Raw genomic sequence first — 13,498 nt, forward strand, 5'->3', positions numbered from 1 at the left:
TTGGTGCCAGGAAAGGGTAATGGTAAAGGTGAACGTTATCAGCCGCTCTGATTTGGAGTGGACCAAGGATCGGAACGGTGAAGTTCCGAGGGTAAATCGTAATTTTGACAGCAAATACAATCCCATGGCGAAGCAGGTGGAGTTCACGCGTGCAATCAGGGCAGCAAAACTCGATCGTATGTTTGCGAAACCATTTTTCGGTGCTCTTAGCGGCCACCAGGATACAATTCAGTCGATTGCTGTGGATTTTACCAATTTGTCTACTGTCGTTAGCGGGTCTGTCGACGGCGGTATGATTGTTTGGGATGCTTTCACGAAGAGACCCAAAGTGATTGTGGATGCCCACCGACACTCAATCGACGGACTTGTGATATCTCCTGATGGGGTGGCATGTTTTAGCGCTTCCCGGGACAAGGTGGTTAAGATGTGGGACCTTGATTTTTCTTCGGATAGCTCCAAAGTAGAACCCCTGGCGGAGTACCTTGGGGAGTTTCCGTTTTCTTCAATTGATCATCACTACCAGAAATCACAGTTTGTCACATCGTCCGATGTGGTGCATGTATGGGACGTCAACAGAACACAACCTCTTCAACGGTTTTCGTGGGGGGATGACACGGTTTCGTGCTGTCGCATTAATAAAGTAGAGACGAATCTGGTTGCATGTTGTATGTCCGATCGAGGTGTGTTTATATATGACATCAGAACCCAGGCGGCCCACTCCAAGGTTGTTTTGGAGATGTGTTGCACGAGTTTAGCATGGAACCCGATGGATCCGAACACTTTCGTCACAGGAAGTGACGACCGGAATTGTTACCTATTTGATATGAGGATACCGGGACGCCCAAAGAATGTTTTCCAGGGGCACATTGCCGGTGTGACGTCTGTTGACTTCTGTCCCACAGGGAAAAAGTTCGCAGCGGGATCACTTGATTTTACGCTTCGTATTTGGGATATTCACCAGACAACCAAATCGAACTCTATTGAAATGTTTCACACGAAGCGCATGGCGAAAGTATTTTCGGTTAAATGGTCCCCGGATAGCAGATATTTATACAGTGGAAGCGAGGATGCTATCCTTCGCATTTGGAAGGCAGACGCAAGCAAGCCCATCCGACCTTTGCGAGGACCGGAGAAGAACACGTTTAACTATATGCGTTCATTAAAGGATAAATATTCTGGGTTTGTAGAAGTGAGAAGGATTACTAACCAACGGAATACACCTAAAGCCATCCGCAGTGCCCAGAGGCGTAGTAAGAAGGCTGAGAAGAGAGAAATGGTGAAGGAGGCATCACGAAGAAAGTCTGATGACATAAAGCCTTTGGCAAAGCGCAAGGTTTATCAGTATCTGAAGTAGGGATCTCGTCCGTAAGCGCGTCAGTTGCCTGTTAAAATGTTGCGATATGTTAGTACGTATGAAAGAAGTAACTATAGGTTTGTGTATAAGCGGAAAAAAAAATGTAAGCCCCATTCTGAGTTAAATAACCAATGGAAACGCGGTTTAGTCGATAACTTCATTAACCATTACACCTACCTGACATTTGCTGTTACGTGTTTGCTCTTCCTACCTAGCTGAATTATCCCTGTATTCGTTCACCTTGTTTTTTTTTACGAACTTTAAGATCCACCAAAGCACGGTAAGCGCATTTTCGTCTTGTATAAGGGATGACAGCTCTAGAGCGGTACGCCTTTAAGGTCGACTATTGCGACCCACAGGCAAACCTTGTGAGGCAGTATCTTTTGTTGTACTTTGCGGAGGATTCGACAATAGAAATGCACGACCTCAAGACAAAACGTGTTTTTCTCAAGCGATGCGCCTATCCGTCACTCACTCCAAGGGAGTTGTTTATTGGAGCAACTGTTGGTGTTTTTTCACGTTCATTGAAGCTTGTGGACTATGGCGATGAGGTAACGCGTCGCCACTTTTCAGGATCAGAAGCCGAGTTTGTTGTTTTTATCCAAGAGGGAGGACTGCGTCATATGGGTTCCATTATTGATAGAATGCATACTTGGGAGCTGAGAATAACAAACATCCGATTGGTTGATTTACCGGATAGTTTGTGTTGTGACCTCGGGGTTTCTAGACGTTGTGTGGCGATTCTGTTTAAGGGATCAAACGCCATAGAGAAAGTTGGAGGATTAAGTACAGAGTTTCCTAACATGACTGTAGTTGTAGCGGAACCATCAGATGTCAACAGTGTTCGCGGTGCCGCTTTCGGACCTGGGGGAACGACTGCCGTGATGAAAAATTGCTCTGTTTGTGTGATCAAACCTCACGCTATAATGAGCGGTTACCAAGGGGCGATCATACAACGTTTAATTGATGAAGGGTTTCACATTACAGCTTTGGGGATGTATAGCTTAACTGTCGCCGATGCGGAGGACTTTCTGGAGGTATACAACGGCGTTGTTCCTGAATATCAGAGACTTGTGGAGCAGATGTCAAGCGGCCCGTGTTGGGCAGTGCAGGTTTGCGCTGAAAATTCTGTTTCGGCACTCCGGGCGATTTGCGGGCCGCATGACCCAGACGTTTGCCACGTACTTTTCCCTCACACTATTCGATCAAAGTACGGTGTTGACCGCACTCGAAATGGGGTGCATTGTACTGACTTAGAAGAAGATGCGCCCCTAGAGTCTGAATTCTTTTTCTCGCTTCTGCAGAACGCTTAGTTTGACATTTTCCCTCCCCTTGTTAGATGTTTTGTCGTTCAATGTTATCATACCAAACCTTGTCAAGAGTCTGAAACTGTGCATGTAAGTGTCTTTTTGACGTGTTGATGTAGCACAATTGTGGCACGCAGAGCTTGCGTGGGGAACAAACGTTGAAATGGAATGATATAACGGGTCCTTTGGGGTCTTCGTGGCCTACCAGATGGGTTCACCATGTAGTAGAGATCCTTTCGCTCTTTTATTTATTCTTTCCCTCGTTAACGAAGAGAATAATTGCAAGGAAGTAATAACAGCATAGGGGCCCATAAAGCCTTTACAGTAAATACCTTTTACGGGCACTCAGGAGGATGATTCAGCCACAATTAATTTTACTCCGCGAGGGTACCGATGCCTCTCAAGGTAAACCCCAACTGATCAGTAATATTAACGCATGCATGAACGTTGTTGACACGGTTAAAACGACACTTGGTCCCTGTGGGATGGACAAACTGATTCACAACGGCCGTGAGGTTAATATTTCCAATGATGGCGCAACGATCATGAACTTGTTGGAAGTTGTCCACCCAGCAGCCAAATGCCTTGTGGATATTGCCATTTCGCAGGACCATGAAGTCGGTGATGGGACAACTTCGGTCGTTGTACTCGCTGGTGAACTTTTGAAGGAGGCAAAAAACTGCGTGGAAGATGGAATCGCACCACAAGTGATCATCAAAGCGTTTCGTAATGCATTGTCCGTCGTAATGGAGGCGCTTCAAAAGCTATGTGTTCCGTTCGATCCCAACGCAGAGGAAGGTCACCGAAATCTTGTGCGGTGTGCAGAGACTGCACTGAACTCCAAACTCATCAATACAGAGCGTTATTTCTTTGCCAAGATGGCAACCGATGCTGTGTTGAGTCTCGACAACGACTTAAACCTCGATATGATCGGCATAAAGAAGGTACCTGGAGGCAGTATGGGGGAAAGTATTCTCGTTGACGGTGTCGCGTTCAAAAAAACCTTCTCTTATGCTGGATTTGAGCAACAACCTAAGAAATTTCAGTGTCCGAAAGTATTGCTCTTGCATGTCGAACTAGAGCTGAAGGCGGAGAAAGACAACGCTGAAGTTCGAGTGAAGGACCCCAAACAATATCAGTCAATCGTGGACGCTGAGTGGAAGATTATATTCGACAAGATGGAGAAGTGCGTTAGAAGTGGCGCCAAGATTGTGCTATCTCGACTTCCCATCGGTGATATAGCAACCCAATACTTTGCCGACCGTGACATCTTTTGCGCGGGCCGTGTCGCCGCTGATGACATGGCTCGTGTGGCTTTGGCGACGGGTGGTGTTGTTCAGTCTACTGTAAGCAACATCACTGAGGATGTTTTGGGAAGCTGCGCACTCTTTGAGGAGCGGCAGGTTGGGCCGGAGCGGTACAACTTCTTCACAGGATGCCGGAACTCGAAGACCGTAACAATTATCCTTCGGGGTGGGGCTCAACAGTTCATTGATGAGGCTGACCGCTCCCTTCACGACGCGATATGCATCGTGAAACGGGCATACAGGACTGGGTCCGTTGTGGGTGGTGGTGGCGCAGTGGAAATGGAGCTCAGTAAGGTTCTTCGCGAATATTCGCGCACCATCCGTGGGAAGGGGCAGATGGTAATCAGTGGTTTTGCGCGTGCTCTTGAAGTCATTCCACGGCAGCTGGCGGAAAACGCTGGACATGACAGCACTGACAGCCTCAACAAGCTCCGTCAGAAGCATCACGCGTCTGATCAAAGCGGCAAGTGGTATGGTGTTGATATCCTCCATGGTGGTGTGTGTGACACATTTGAGCGCTTTGTCTGGGAGCCAACACTAGTGAAGCGAAATGCCATTCAAAGTGCCACAGAGGCCGCCTGCCTCGTTCTCTCTGTTGATGAAACCGTTACAAACCCAGAGTCAGAAGCAGGGAAAAAGCAGGCTGCCGCAGGTCGGGGTGGTGGTGCCATGCCGGTCAGTAAGGCTGGCATGGGCGGATTATTCAAAGGGGCTCCGGGCGTAACGAGGATGAAGGGTCGTGCCGGCCGCTGACGGAGAGTTCGTGGCGGGAATTTACTCGTGTTGTGGCTGCTCAACCATTTTAAGGACAATTAAGTGATCAAAAGGGAATGAAACGAAAGAGGAAAGGGTAGTGAACGAGAGGACTCGTGTACAAGCGAAATTAAGAAGGAGAAACAAGGACCGAGAAAGATATAGATCTCTCTAAAAAATTTTCTAACACGAAATTGTGTGCAATTAAAATCTTTTTTACTGATTTGGTGCATGGCTGTTTGCATTGTGCTGTCGCACTTCTTTGCCCTCTGCGGGCCCAATATGCTAGCACCTTTGATTCAAACTGCACTTCTATTTCCCTTAGCCCTCTGTTCTCACATCCAAAGTCGGCAGGCTTTGATCACAGGAGTCCGCCGTTTCTGCCTCCTTCCATACCCCTCCACACACCACTTTGGAAAACAAGCGGTGGAGGTAGTGTACAGAGGGGTGAGGCAAGATAAACTCCCCAAGGGAAGCTTCAAGTAACTACGGGAGCGGTCTCCCTGTTCGTAAGAAACGTGCAGAGGAACCCAATTGACCCTTATCGTCACCTAGTTTTGGTTTACAGATGCTTCGGCGATCACTCTTAGCGTTTCCCTGGTGGAACTTTCAGACAGAACATCGACAACGGTGTGTGTTGATGTATGGTGGGGCTCGCACAAAGAACACACATAATGCAAACCACCGAGTTTTCATCAAGAAATACAAGCGGAATGCGTTCCCTAACCGGACTAGGCATCACTGGGCAGTGTCAATGACCGGAGTGCTTTCTCAGCGGCCGCGTCGTATGCCCTGGCCTTACGACCTAACTTCCTTGATATTCAATCAACCCAGGCAAGGTTCAGATAAAATTGGCTATGTGGTAGGTACGAGTATGCTCAAAACGGCGGTTGTAGCCACAAATCACATGGTGTACTACCCCAAGTTTAACCAGCGCGTCTCACGCACCAAACGATTTTTTGCCCACGATGAAGATTTGGCCTGCGTTGAGGGCGATCTGGTTCACATCAAGCAATGCAGGAAGATATCTAAGTACAAGCATTACTATGTCTTTAGTATTTTGGAACCGAACGTTGAAGGCCGAGAGCGGTTAAAGCTTGGTCTAAAGGCTGTTCCACCTCCGTTGTTCGGTTATCCGGTGTCGCGGCGAATTGTAAAGCTCAATTTGACGAGCACTGAGGGTACCCAGGAGAAGCTTGCCGCGGCCATCCAGGAGCATGTGCAGGACGCCTATAGGTTCTCTGGACCAACACCGGACCAACCGCGCAATCGCCTGGCAGACCCCGTAACGTTTGAAGACGCAAATAATATGATTGCTCCCAATGCTCCGGCAGCGGCGGCCTTGGATGCGAGTGACAGCCCGCCGCTACTGGATCGGGGGGAGTACACGGAGGTGGAACAAGATACACGAAACAAGAAGGGAGACGATTACTGGATGAACTTGCAACCCAAAGAGAAATATGACTTCAAGAGCTTTAAGAAGTCTCCTTAGTCGCTGCTTCTTTCCTTGACTTTATCTAGTTGATTTCGCCTCTTTCAGCTATCAGTACATGCGGTGGGCTTTGGGCCTGCTAAAGGCAAATGATTAGCACATTCTTTCTCCGGAGGCGCAGTGCTGAACTTCTGTTTTTGTCGATTGTTTCTTTTTTTCTTTTCACCCTTCTATGAAATCTTCTCATTTTTCTGTCAGAAAAGGAAGGGAAGATACTCGTACACCAACAAGAGAAGCGCTCCCCGTGCGGAAATGACAGGGTTCTCATTTGAAAACGTCCAGCGTAACCTAAACCTTGAGCAGCAAGGCCTGCACCCACCAAGGACATTGAAGACTGGCACTACCATTGTAGGAGTTGTATTTGAAGGTGGTGTTGTTTTAGGCGCCGATACGCGGGCTACTGAAGGTTCTATTGTGGCGGACAAGCGATGCAAAAAGATTCACTACATGGCACCCAACATAATGTGCTGTGGGGCCGGAACCGCCGCGGATACGGAGGCCGTAACTAATATGACAGCTGCCAACTTGACACTTCACCGTCTTGGGACCGGCAAGCAATCACGTGTGAGTGAGGCGCTGACGCTTCTTAAGCGACACTTGTACCGATACCAGGGACATGTGAGCGCCGCACTTGTCCTCGGTGGTGTAGATGTAGGTGGTGCTTTCCTGGCAACTGTGGCGCCCCACGGCAGCACTGATCGCCTTCCTTTTGTTGCAATGGGCAGCGGAAGCATTGCGGCGATGGCAGCCCTGGAGACGGGTTATAAAGAGAACCTTACTCTGGAAGAGGCGAAACAGCTGGTCGTTTCAGCGATTCACAAGGGCATTTTCAATGATCCCTACAGCGGAACGCAGGTAGATCTTTGTGTCATCACGAAGGCAAAGACGGAAATGCTTATCGGGTACGACAAACCCAATGATCGTAAGTATCCTAAACATGACATCAAGCTCCCCCCTGGTACAACTCCTGTTCTTCGTGAGGAAATACGCCAGTTGGTGACAATCACCGAATTGGAGTGAAGGAAGGAGGTACGGAGAAAGTGAAGTATATGTGTGTGCGGGGCGAAGAGTGAGAGAAGGGGGAAAAAAATGACGACCACTCCCAACCAAACCAAGCCCCAGATACCGTTTGTGGATGGGGAGTGCAGAGGAGGGGGGAGGGAGGAAAGAGCAAACAGATGAAGGAAAGGTAAGGATGTGAAGGGGGTCAAAACCGCGGGATGGATGAGGAAGAATGAAGAGTGTGGTTATTATTTTTCTTATGCCTCTTCTAGTGAAACTGACGAAGTAGCTCAGGTTTGCCAAATCTCCATCTTCCAGCGGCAGTGATGCTTCTATTTTTGTTGGTACTAATGATTATTGTGTGCACTGATTTCGCCACGGACCATATATATGTTTTTTTATGAGGTTGTTCCCTTTGTTGTAGCAGTTTTTTTCGAAGGAAGGGTGATAATAAGAATAGGGGGCTTTATTTGGAGATGTACAGGTCAGTATACTGGGTAGTCTCTAGGTAGTCGTCTTAAATGGGCTATCACATGACCTGCGCGAGAGTTGGCTCGTAGTTTTATCGCTACGCAGCATGTAGAAAAGTTCTGAAAGGGGATTTACGTACCATAGCGACGATTAGCGGGTAACTTGTTCTGCTGGAAGGAAGAACTGCCCTGTTTGATTGCTTAGGGCCAAGCCCCAAGCAGTGTAAACACAACACTGGAAAAACGGTTGGCACAGCTTTTTGATGCTGAAGGGGTGTGTTCTTGGTCACCGGATTGTGACAATGTTGCTCAAATGGATTACGAGACACAGGTTACGAGTTTTGTTGTTTTTCATTCGGCGTTTTGAAGCGGCCATCCCATCTGTGCGTTTGAAGTGTGTGAAAACATTCTGAAAGCTGTTTGATTAAAATTATTCTATCTTATTTTTACGTTTCCCAGCGATGGGCGTTGTTGTTTCTTCATTCTCATAACTGCCGTTGTTAGCATCTTCCTTTTACTTTTTCAAACGGTTCTACGTCACCGCCTCATGGATGGAGTGGCAAACGTTCCCTTGTTGAAAAATACGCTCGCTTTGCTTTCTGGTTTGCAGAATGTAGGGCCACCCCGTTATTATCGTTGTATAATGGAACGTTCGGCGCGGATGGTGCCAAAAGTTCTTTTACAACCACGGCAAATTCCTGGTAGTGGCTGCTCCCTCCTTTTCTTTCCCAAACTCTAACTTAGTCATCTTCATTCCCGTGTTTAAAGGGAATACGTATCGGCCCTCCTCCTGTCGAGGGTCCGCTCTGTTTTATTTTACACCGCAGGAGGAGCGGAATGAAGGTGCGGGTGGCCAGATGTGACCCACAGATGCTGGATTTTGTCACGTGGGCTGTTCTCAAGGGATGTCGCATGTTTCAGCGTGTTCACACAACACGAATGGGACTTGTTTCGACGCAAGCAATACAGGCATACGATTTTGTTGCCGTTGTACCTACTTCCGCCACATTGAGTTTACTCACAGTATCTAATGATTTATCGTTTCCCCTGAAGGTTTCTCCAGCGAGTCATGGCAACAAGCTTGAGTTTTGGGACGATCTTACCCTTGGGTCCTTTTCATTTGTAGCGTACTTGGCGAAGGCGTTGCAGACTGGACAACCGCGGGGTATTCGGAGCTACTTGGATGTTCTACCGGTGGACCACAATATGCCTATTGGTCGAGTAGCTGATGCGGGACAGATGACGAGGGGCTATAGAGAAATGGCAGCACCACTGAGGGGTGCTTCGGGGAGTCAGGCAACTGACTTTGATGGAGCATTCCGGCATGCGTACTGTCTCTTCCGCCGGCATGGCATACCTTTTTGGAGTCACACAGAGGTTGGTGGCACGGGGCACCCTGAATTTCAAAATTCACCTTTTGTAGAGTCAGGTGGCGGTGATATCATCGGTATGGTGCCTGTTATTGATCTCGCCTCCCACTCTCCCAACCCCAATGCGGCAATTGGTTATCCAGACGACGATATGCTCCAATGGCTTGCGCAGGAGACGAGGTGTAGTGTTGCAAAGGACAAAAACTACTTTGTTATGCAGGCGTTACGCGACATTCAGAGTGGTGAGATGATTACCGTAAACAAAAACGCCTACTTTAATTTTGATGACGATGCATTTTACGCGTGGTTTGGTTTTCGGAACGAATCTCAGCACCGGAATGATAAGGAGGAGGTTATGGTTAGTGCAGGAATTGATCGCGATCACGTGGTAGATTCGTGACAGTTCCACCATTGTGGATATCAAGAGTGGGTGTCGCTAGTGGCGTGCCCGTTTTGACCATGGGATGGTTTGGGATGGTTCTTGCATGCGTGTCGACTCGTTGCGTACAACGTGTTTCTGTTTCCCCGGTTAGAGTAAACTGTGCAAATTGCCTGCTCCTCGTTCCCGACGATCGCTATCCTCCTCCCCACTTTTTTGTCGAACATGCGCCCGTGTTGTTGCGGCTGAATTTTTTGTTTATTACGTGTGAGCCGTTTAGGAGGTGCTGACCCCACCTTTTCCGTTCCCCAATGGCGTCATTGGAGGATAAGGTTGCACGGCTCCAGGAGCAGAATGCCGCACTCCAACGAAAGGTACGCATTCAGGCTAGCATTATTAGCCGTCTCTCCATTCGAGAGTCACAACTGAAACAAGTCAGACGAATCCCAGTGCTTCAACACCGACTTAACGCTGCCAGGGGTGAATGTGAAGAGCTTCTGTGTGAGTTAGCTGAACGCCGTGACCACGAGGCAAGACTGTCAGAAGAGTTACGCGTGCTTCGGAAGTTTGTTGCGCTAGACGCAAAAACAGAAACTGCTGAGGTCGCGAGGTTGTGTGCCAGGTATGAGGTGATGCAGGAGGAGCTCAAAACCCTACATGAACGGCTAAAGACAACCTATGACGAGCGCGAGGAGTACAGGAAGCGTACTCTTATGTTATGTGATGAAGTGGAATACTATCGTCAGGGTTGGCGCTCCCTTCTTGACGAAACACGCAAACCTGAAGGGTGTGTCACCGGGGAGGAAACTGAAGGGAACATCGTAGTTGAAGGATGTCGGTTCCCTGTTGAGGATAGGACTTCGGAGGCTCGGGCGATTGGTGGGGGATGCAGTGCCGAAACTGTCAGAGCTGCTCGTACCCTTCCTCAGTGTGTCGATGATTATGAGCCCCCCTCTAGTGAGGCTACACTTAGTGAAGCATCAGTAGAAGCCGTTGATGTACTCCGCGAGCAACCAGTTGAGAGTCAGGTAGAACCTTGCCATGACCAGACGGTGGTCGCCTCTGATATTGCTTGTGGAGAACCTGTTGCGTCAGCTGGGCCAAAGGTCCCCGCTGTCGTAAAATCGTTGCGACGGCAACTCTGTTTATCGGAGGGAATGTGTTCTCTCCTTGAGGACAGATGGAATGCTCTCAGCGAGGAAAACAAGTCATTGCTCAGGCGCCTTCGTGATGAGGAGGCTGCTGGCGCATCGTTGAGGAGGCAGTTGCGTGATGTCTGTAGGGAATGTGAACATCTAAAGCAGATATTTGCGGACCTTTCAAGGGTGAGGTTGTCGTTATCGTGATATCCAAACGAACTATCCTTCAAAAATGTTCTTAAAAAGAAAAATTAAATGTGTAGCTTTGTAGTGCTGCCCCCCGGCTCCACCGTCCGCGGATTAACCTTCTCCCGTTCGTGCCTTCCTTGCTGCACCCGGCTCATACGTGTTTCGTTTTTGTTAGTTTCACTGTTGTCAGCTCTTCAAAATTTACGAACAGTAGGTATGTCGCAATTATGGGTAAAGCGCGCAAAGGCTGAGGTATCGCGTCATTCACGTCTCCTTGAGACGGTGAATCGTGTTTTCCCCATGCCGTTTGAGGAACGTAGGTCACGGGTGGGTATGGTCACTTATGGGACCTACCGCTGGCTTCGCTTTTTCCCCCTTCTATTGGTTCCTATTGTGATTGTGGGAGCCATCCTAGAATCGCGTGACATACCACAGGAACATGTCTTCACATCCCTCCACTTGTGGCTGGCGGACCACGGCGTGTTCCGCCACGATACGGTGAAGGCGCTTAACCCCGCATTTGAGGATGAGCGGCGCTCCATTGAATGGAAGGCCAACGACAGAAGGTGGCGGTTTACCGGACTTGATATGCCCTCCATGAGGGAGCTGCGGGAATTCACCGCAATCAATATCGACAGGAGAGATTCATATTGAGTTTGGTAGATTTTTTCTACATATTTAACGGCGGCTACCGTATTGTTCCTGCTCTGCGTTCCCTATCCACGAGTTGCTTTCCATTGTAACTTCCACTCGCCTTTTCCCGCAGATGTGCCGCAGCTCACGGAGGGGCGCTTGCGTTTCACTTTGTATTGTTACTGTACCCTCCTCATTTCACCCCCTTTCTCCTCTTTCATTGCTTTCACTAGGGTGCCTAAGTGAAAATGGGAAAGGACAAGGCCAACGTCAAGGGTTGCCGGTTCCGCGTCTCTCTTGCCCTCCCAGTGGGCGCTGTTGTCAACTGCGCTGACAACACTGGTGCGAAAAACCTTTACATCATCTCCGTGAAGGGTTATCACGGCCGCCTTAACCGTCTGCCTGCCGCTGCGCTGGGCGATATGGTAATGGCTTCTGTTAAAAAGGGTAAACCTGAACTTCGCCGCAAAGTGCTGAACGCCGTTATCATCCGCCAGCGTAAAAGCTGGCGCCGCAAGGATGGAACTGTCATCTACTTTGAAGACAACGCCGGCGTCATTGTGAATCCAAAGGGTGAAATGAAGGGCTCCGGCATAGCAGGTCCTGTTGCCAAGGAGGCTGCTGAGCTTTGGCCAAAGATCTCCACCCACGCTCCAGCTATCGTGTAGTTGAAGGGGGCCCAGAAATCCTAGCACAACCGTTACATTTTCTTTTTTGTGTTCTTCTTTTTTTCATCAGCATTCTTATTCACCTTTGTTAACATTCTTTTGCGGAAGACACACTTCATGTTGATGTGTTTGCCAAACCCCTCTTTCCCTTCTCCTCTTTCATTGCTTTCACTAGGGTGCCTAAGTGAAAATGGGAAAGGACAAGGCCAACGTCAAGGGTTGCCGGTTCCGCGTCTCTCTTGCCCTCCCAGTGGGCGCTGTTGTCAACTGCGCTGACAACACTGGTGCGAAAAACCTTTACATCATCTCCGTGAAGGGTTATCACGGCCGCCTTAACCGTCTGCCTGCCGCTGCGCTGGGCGATATGGTAATGGCTTCTGTTAAAAAGGGTAAACCTGAACTTCGCCGCAAAGTGCTGAACGCCGTTATCATCCGCCAGCGTAAAAGCTGGCGCCGCAAGGATGGAACTGTCATCTACTTTGAAGACAACGCCGGCGTCATTGTGAATCCAAAGGGTGAAATGAAGGGCTCCGGCATAGCAGGTCCTGTTGCCAAGGAGGCTGCTGAGCTTTGGCCAAAGATCTCCACCCACGCTCCAGCTATCGTGTAGGTCTCACTGCGGCGCCTTTTCCGTTATTTGTTTAATTTTTCTCCCCTAGTCCTGTTCCAAGTGTTTGAGAAGGGGGAACGTACTTTGTATTAAACCACAAACTCCACGGACGAGAGATATGTGTGTGAAGGTGTGGAGAATTTGAATCAACGTGTCGTTGCTGCTACGTGCATCTTCTTGTCTTTCTCCCCCCTTTCCCTTTTACTTTCATGATGTTAGCTTCAACATGCCGACCCGCTTTAAGAAGACACGCCACCAGCGTGGCTCGACATTCTGCGGCTATGGTCGCGTCGGCAAGCACCGCAAGCACCCTTCCGGTCGTGGTAACGCCGGTGGCGAGCACCATCACCGCATCAACTTCAGGAAGTACCACCCCGGCTACTTTGGCAAGTGTGGGATGAATCACTACCACAAGAAGAAGAACACGACATGGAAGCCAACAATCAACCTGGACAATCTGACGAAGCTGATGGCGAAGGACGAGGCCATGAAGGCCAAGAAGGGTGAAGTCCTCCCCGTCATTGACCTACTAGCCAACGGCTATTCGAAGCTGCTTGGTAACGGCCACTTGCAGGCACCGTGCATTGTGAAGGCCCGTTGGGTGAGCAAGCTTGCCGACAAGAAGATCCGCAAGGCTGGTGGTGCTGTGGTGCTACAGGCGTGATGTGGACAGACGGTCCACTGAGGCAATCTTTTTTTCATTTCTGTGTCTGTGTTGTACTAACTGAGTCTACGTTGTTCAGCATATGTGTACTGTTGTCTCTTGAGTGCTTTCTGTGAACTCACCGTACACTGACCATATACTTTCTTTTCCCCATTACTGCA

General features: G+C 49.0%; 11 protein-coding genes across 11 annotated transcripts; all 11 read left to right on the forward strand.

Annotated features, from left to right (window-relative positions):
* Nucleotides 1-19: 19 nt before the first annotated feature.
* TbgDal_IX6710 (WD40 repeat protein, predicted) lies at nucleotides 20-1,354 on the forward strand (the record flags this gene model as incomplete). Its single annotated transcript, XM_011778559.1, has 1 exon — nucleotides 20-1,354. The coding sequence occupies one exon, from the start codon at nucleotides 20-22 to the stop codon at nucleotides 1,352-1,354; it is 1,335 nt and encodes a 444-aa protein (XP_011776861.1).
* Nucleotides 1,355-1,662: 308 nt separating this feature from the next.
* On the forward strand, nucleotides 1,663-2,667 carry TbgDal_IX6720 (nucleoside diphosphate kinase, putative; the record flags this gene model as incomplete). The annotated part of the gene is made up of 1 exon (XM_011778560.1): nucleotides 1,663-2,667. One exon carries the CDS (start codon nucleotides 1,663-1,665, stop codon nucleotides 2,665-2,667), a length of 1,005 nt encoding a protein of 334 aa, XP_011776862.1.
* Nucleotides 2,668-3,014: 347 nt separating this feature from the next.
* Nucleotides 3,015-4,721, forward strand: TbgDal_IX6730 (T-complex protein 1, eta subunit, putative; the record flags this gene model as incomplete). The annotated part of the gene is made up of 1 exon (XM_011778561.1): nucleotides 3,015-4,721. The coding sequence occupies one exon, from the start codon at nucleotides 3,015-3,017 to the stop codon at nucleotides 4,719-4,721; it is 1,707 nt and encodes a 568-aa protein (XP_011776863.1).
* Nucleotides 4,722-5,289: 568 nt separating this feature from the next.
* On the forward strand, nucleotides 5,290-6,213 carry TbgDal_IX6740 (30S Ribosomal protein S17, putative; the record flags this gene model as incomplete). The annotated part of the gene is made up of 1 exon (XM_011778562.1): nucleotides 5,290-6,213. One exon carries the CDS (start codon nucleotides 5,290-5,292, stop codon nucleotides 6,211-6,213), a length of 924 nt encoding a protein of 307 aa, XP_011776864.1.
* Nucleotides 6,214-6,465: 252 nt separating this feature from the next.
* Nucleotides 6,466-7,233, forward strand: TbgDal_IX6750 (20S proteasome subunit; the record flags this gene model as incomplete). Its single annotated transcript, XM_011778563.1, has 1 exon — nucleotides 6,466-7,233. The coding sequence occupies one exon, from the start codon at nucleotides 6,466-6,468 to the stop codon at nucleotides 7,231-7,233; it is 768 nt and encodes a 255-aa protein (XP_011776865.1).
* A 1,289-nt stretch (nucleotides 7,234-8,522) lies between these two features.
* On the forward strand, nucleotides 8,523-9,455 carry TbgDal_IX6760 (hypothetical protein, conserved; the record flags this gene model as incomplete). Its single annotated transcript, XM_011778564.1, has 1 exon — nucleotides 8,523-9,455. The coding sequence occupies one exon, from the start codon at nucleotides 8,523-8,525 to the stop codon at nucleotides 9,453-9,455; it is 933 nt and encodes a 310-aa protein (XP_011776866.1).
* A 290-nt stretch (nucleotides 9,456-9,745) lies between these two features.
* Nucleotides 9,746-10,780, forward strand: TbgDal_IX6770 (hypothetical protein, conserved; the record flags this gene model as incomplete). Its single annotated transcript, XM_011778565.1, has 1 exon — nucleotides 9,746-10,780. One exon carries the CDS (start codon nucleotides 9,746-9,748, stop codon nucleotides 10,778-10,780), a length of 1,035 nt encoding a protein of 344 aa, XP_011776867.1.
* A 48-nt stretch (nucleotides 10,781-10,828) lies between these two features.
* TbgDal_IX6780 (hypothetical protein, conserved) lies at nucleotides 10,829-11,416 on the forward strand (the record flags this gene model as incomplete). Its single annotated transcript, XM_011778566.1, has 1 exon — nucleotides 10,829-11,416. The coding sequence occupies one exon, from the start codon at nucleotides 10,829-10,831 to the stop codon at nucleotides 11,414-11,416; it is 588 nt and encodes a 195-aa protein (XP_011776868.1).
* A 227-nt stretch (nucleotides 11,417-11,643) lies between these two features.
* On the forward strand, nucleotides 11,644-12,063 carry TbgDal_IX6790 (60S ribosomal protein L23, putative; the record flags this gene model as incomplete). Its single annotated transcript, XM_011778567.1, has 1 exon — nucleotides 11,644-12,063. One exon carries the CDS (start codon nucleotides 11,644-11,646, stop codon nucleotides 12,061-12,063), a length of 420 nt encoding a protein of 139 aa, XP_011776869.1.
* A 190-nt stretch (nucleotides 12,064-12,253) lies between these two features.
* TbgDal_IX6800 (60S ribosomal protein L23, putative) lies at nucleotides 12,254-12,673 on the forward strand (the record flags this gene model as incomplete). Its single annotated transcript, XM_011778568.1, has 1 exon — nucleotides 12,254-12,673. One exon carries the CDS (start codon nucleotides 12,254-12,256, stop codon nucleotides 12,671-12,673), a length of 420 nt encoding a protein of 139 aa, XP_011776870.1.
* A 226-nt stretch (nucleotides 12,674-12,899) lies between these two features.
* Nucleotides 12,900-13,337, forward strand: TbgDal_IX6810 (60S ribosomal protein L27a; the record flags this gene model as incomplete). Its single annotated transcript, XM_011778569.1, has 1 exon — nucleotides 12,900-13,337. The coding sequence occupies one exon, from the start codon at nucleotides 12,900-12,902 to the stop codon at nucleotides 13,335-13,337; it is 438 nt and encodes a 145-aa protein (XP_011776871.1).
* Between the last annotated feature and the right edge of the window lie 161 nt (nucleotides 13,338-13,498).

This window comes from Trypanosoma brucei, chromosome 9 (assembly GCF_000210295.1).
Source record: "Trypanosoma brucei gambiense DAL972 chromosome 9, complete sequence".
NCBI classification, from domain to species: domain Eukaryota; phylum Euglenozoa; class Kinetoplastea; order Trypanosomatida; family Trypanosomatidae; genus Trypanosoma; species Trypanosoma brucei.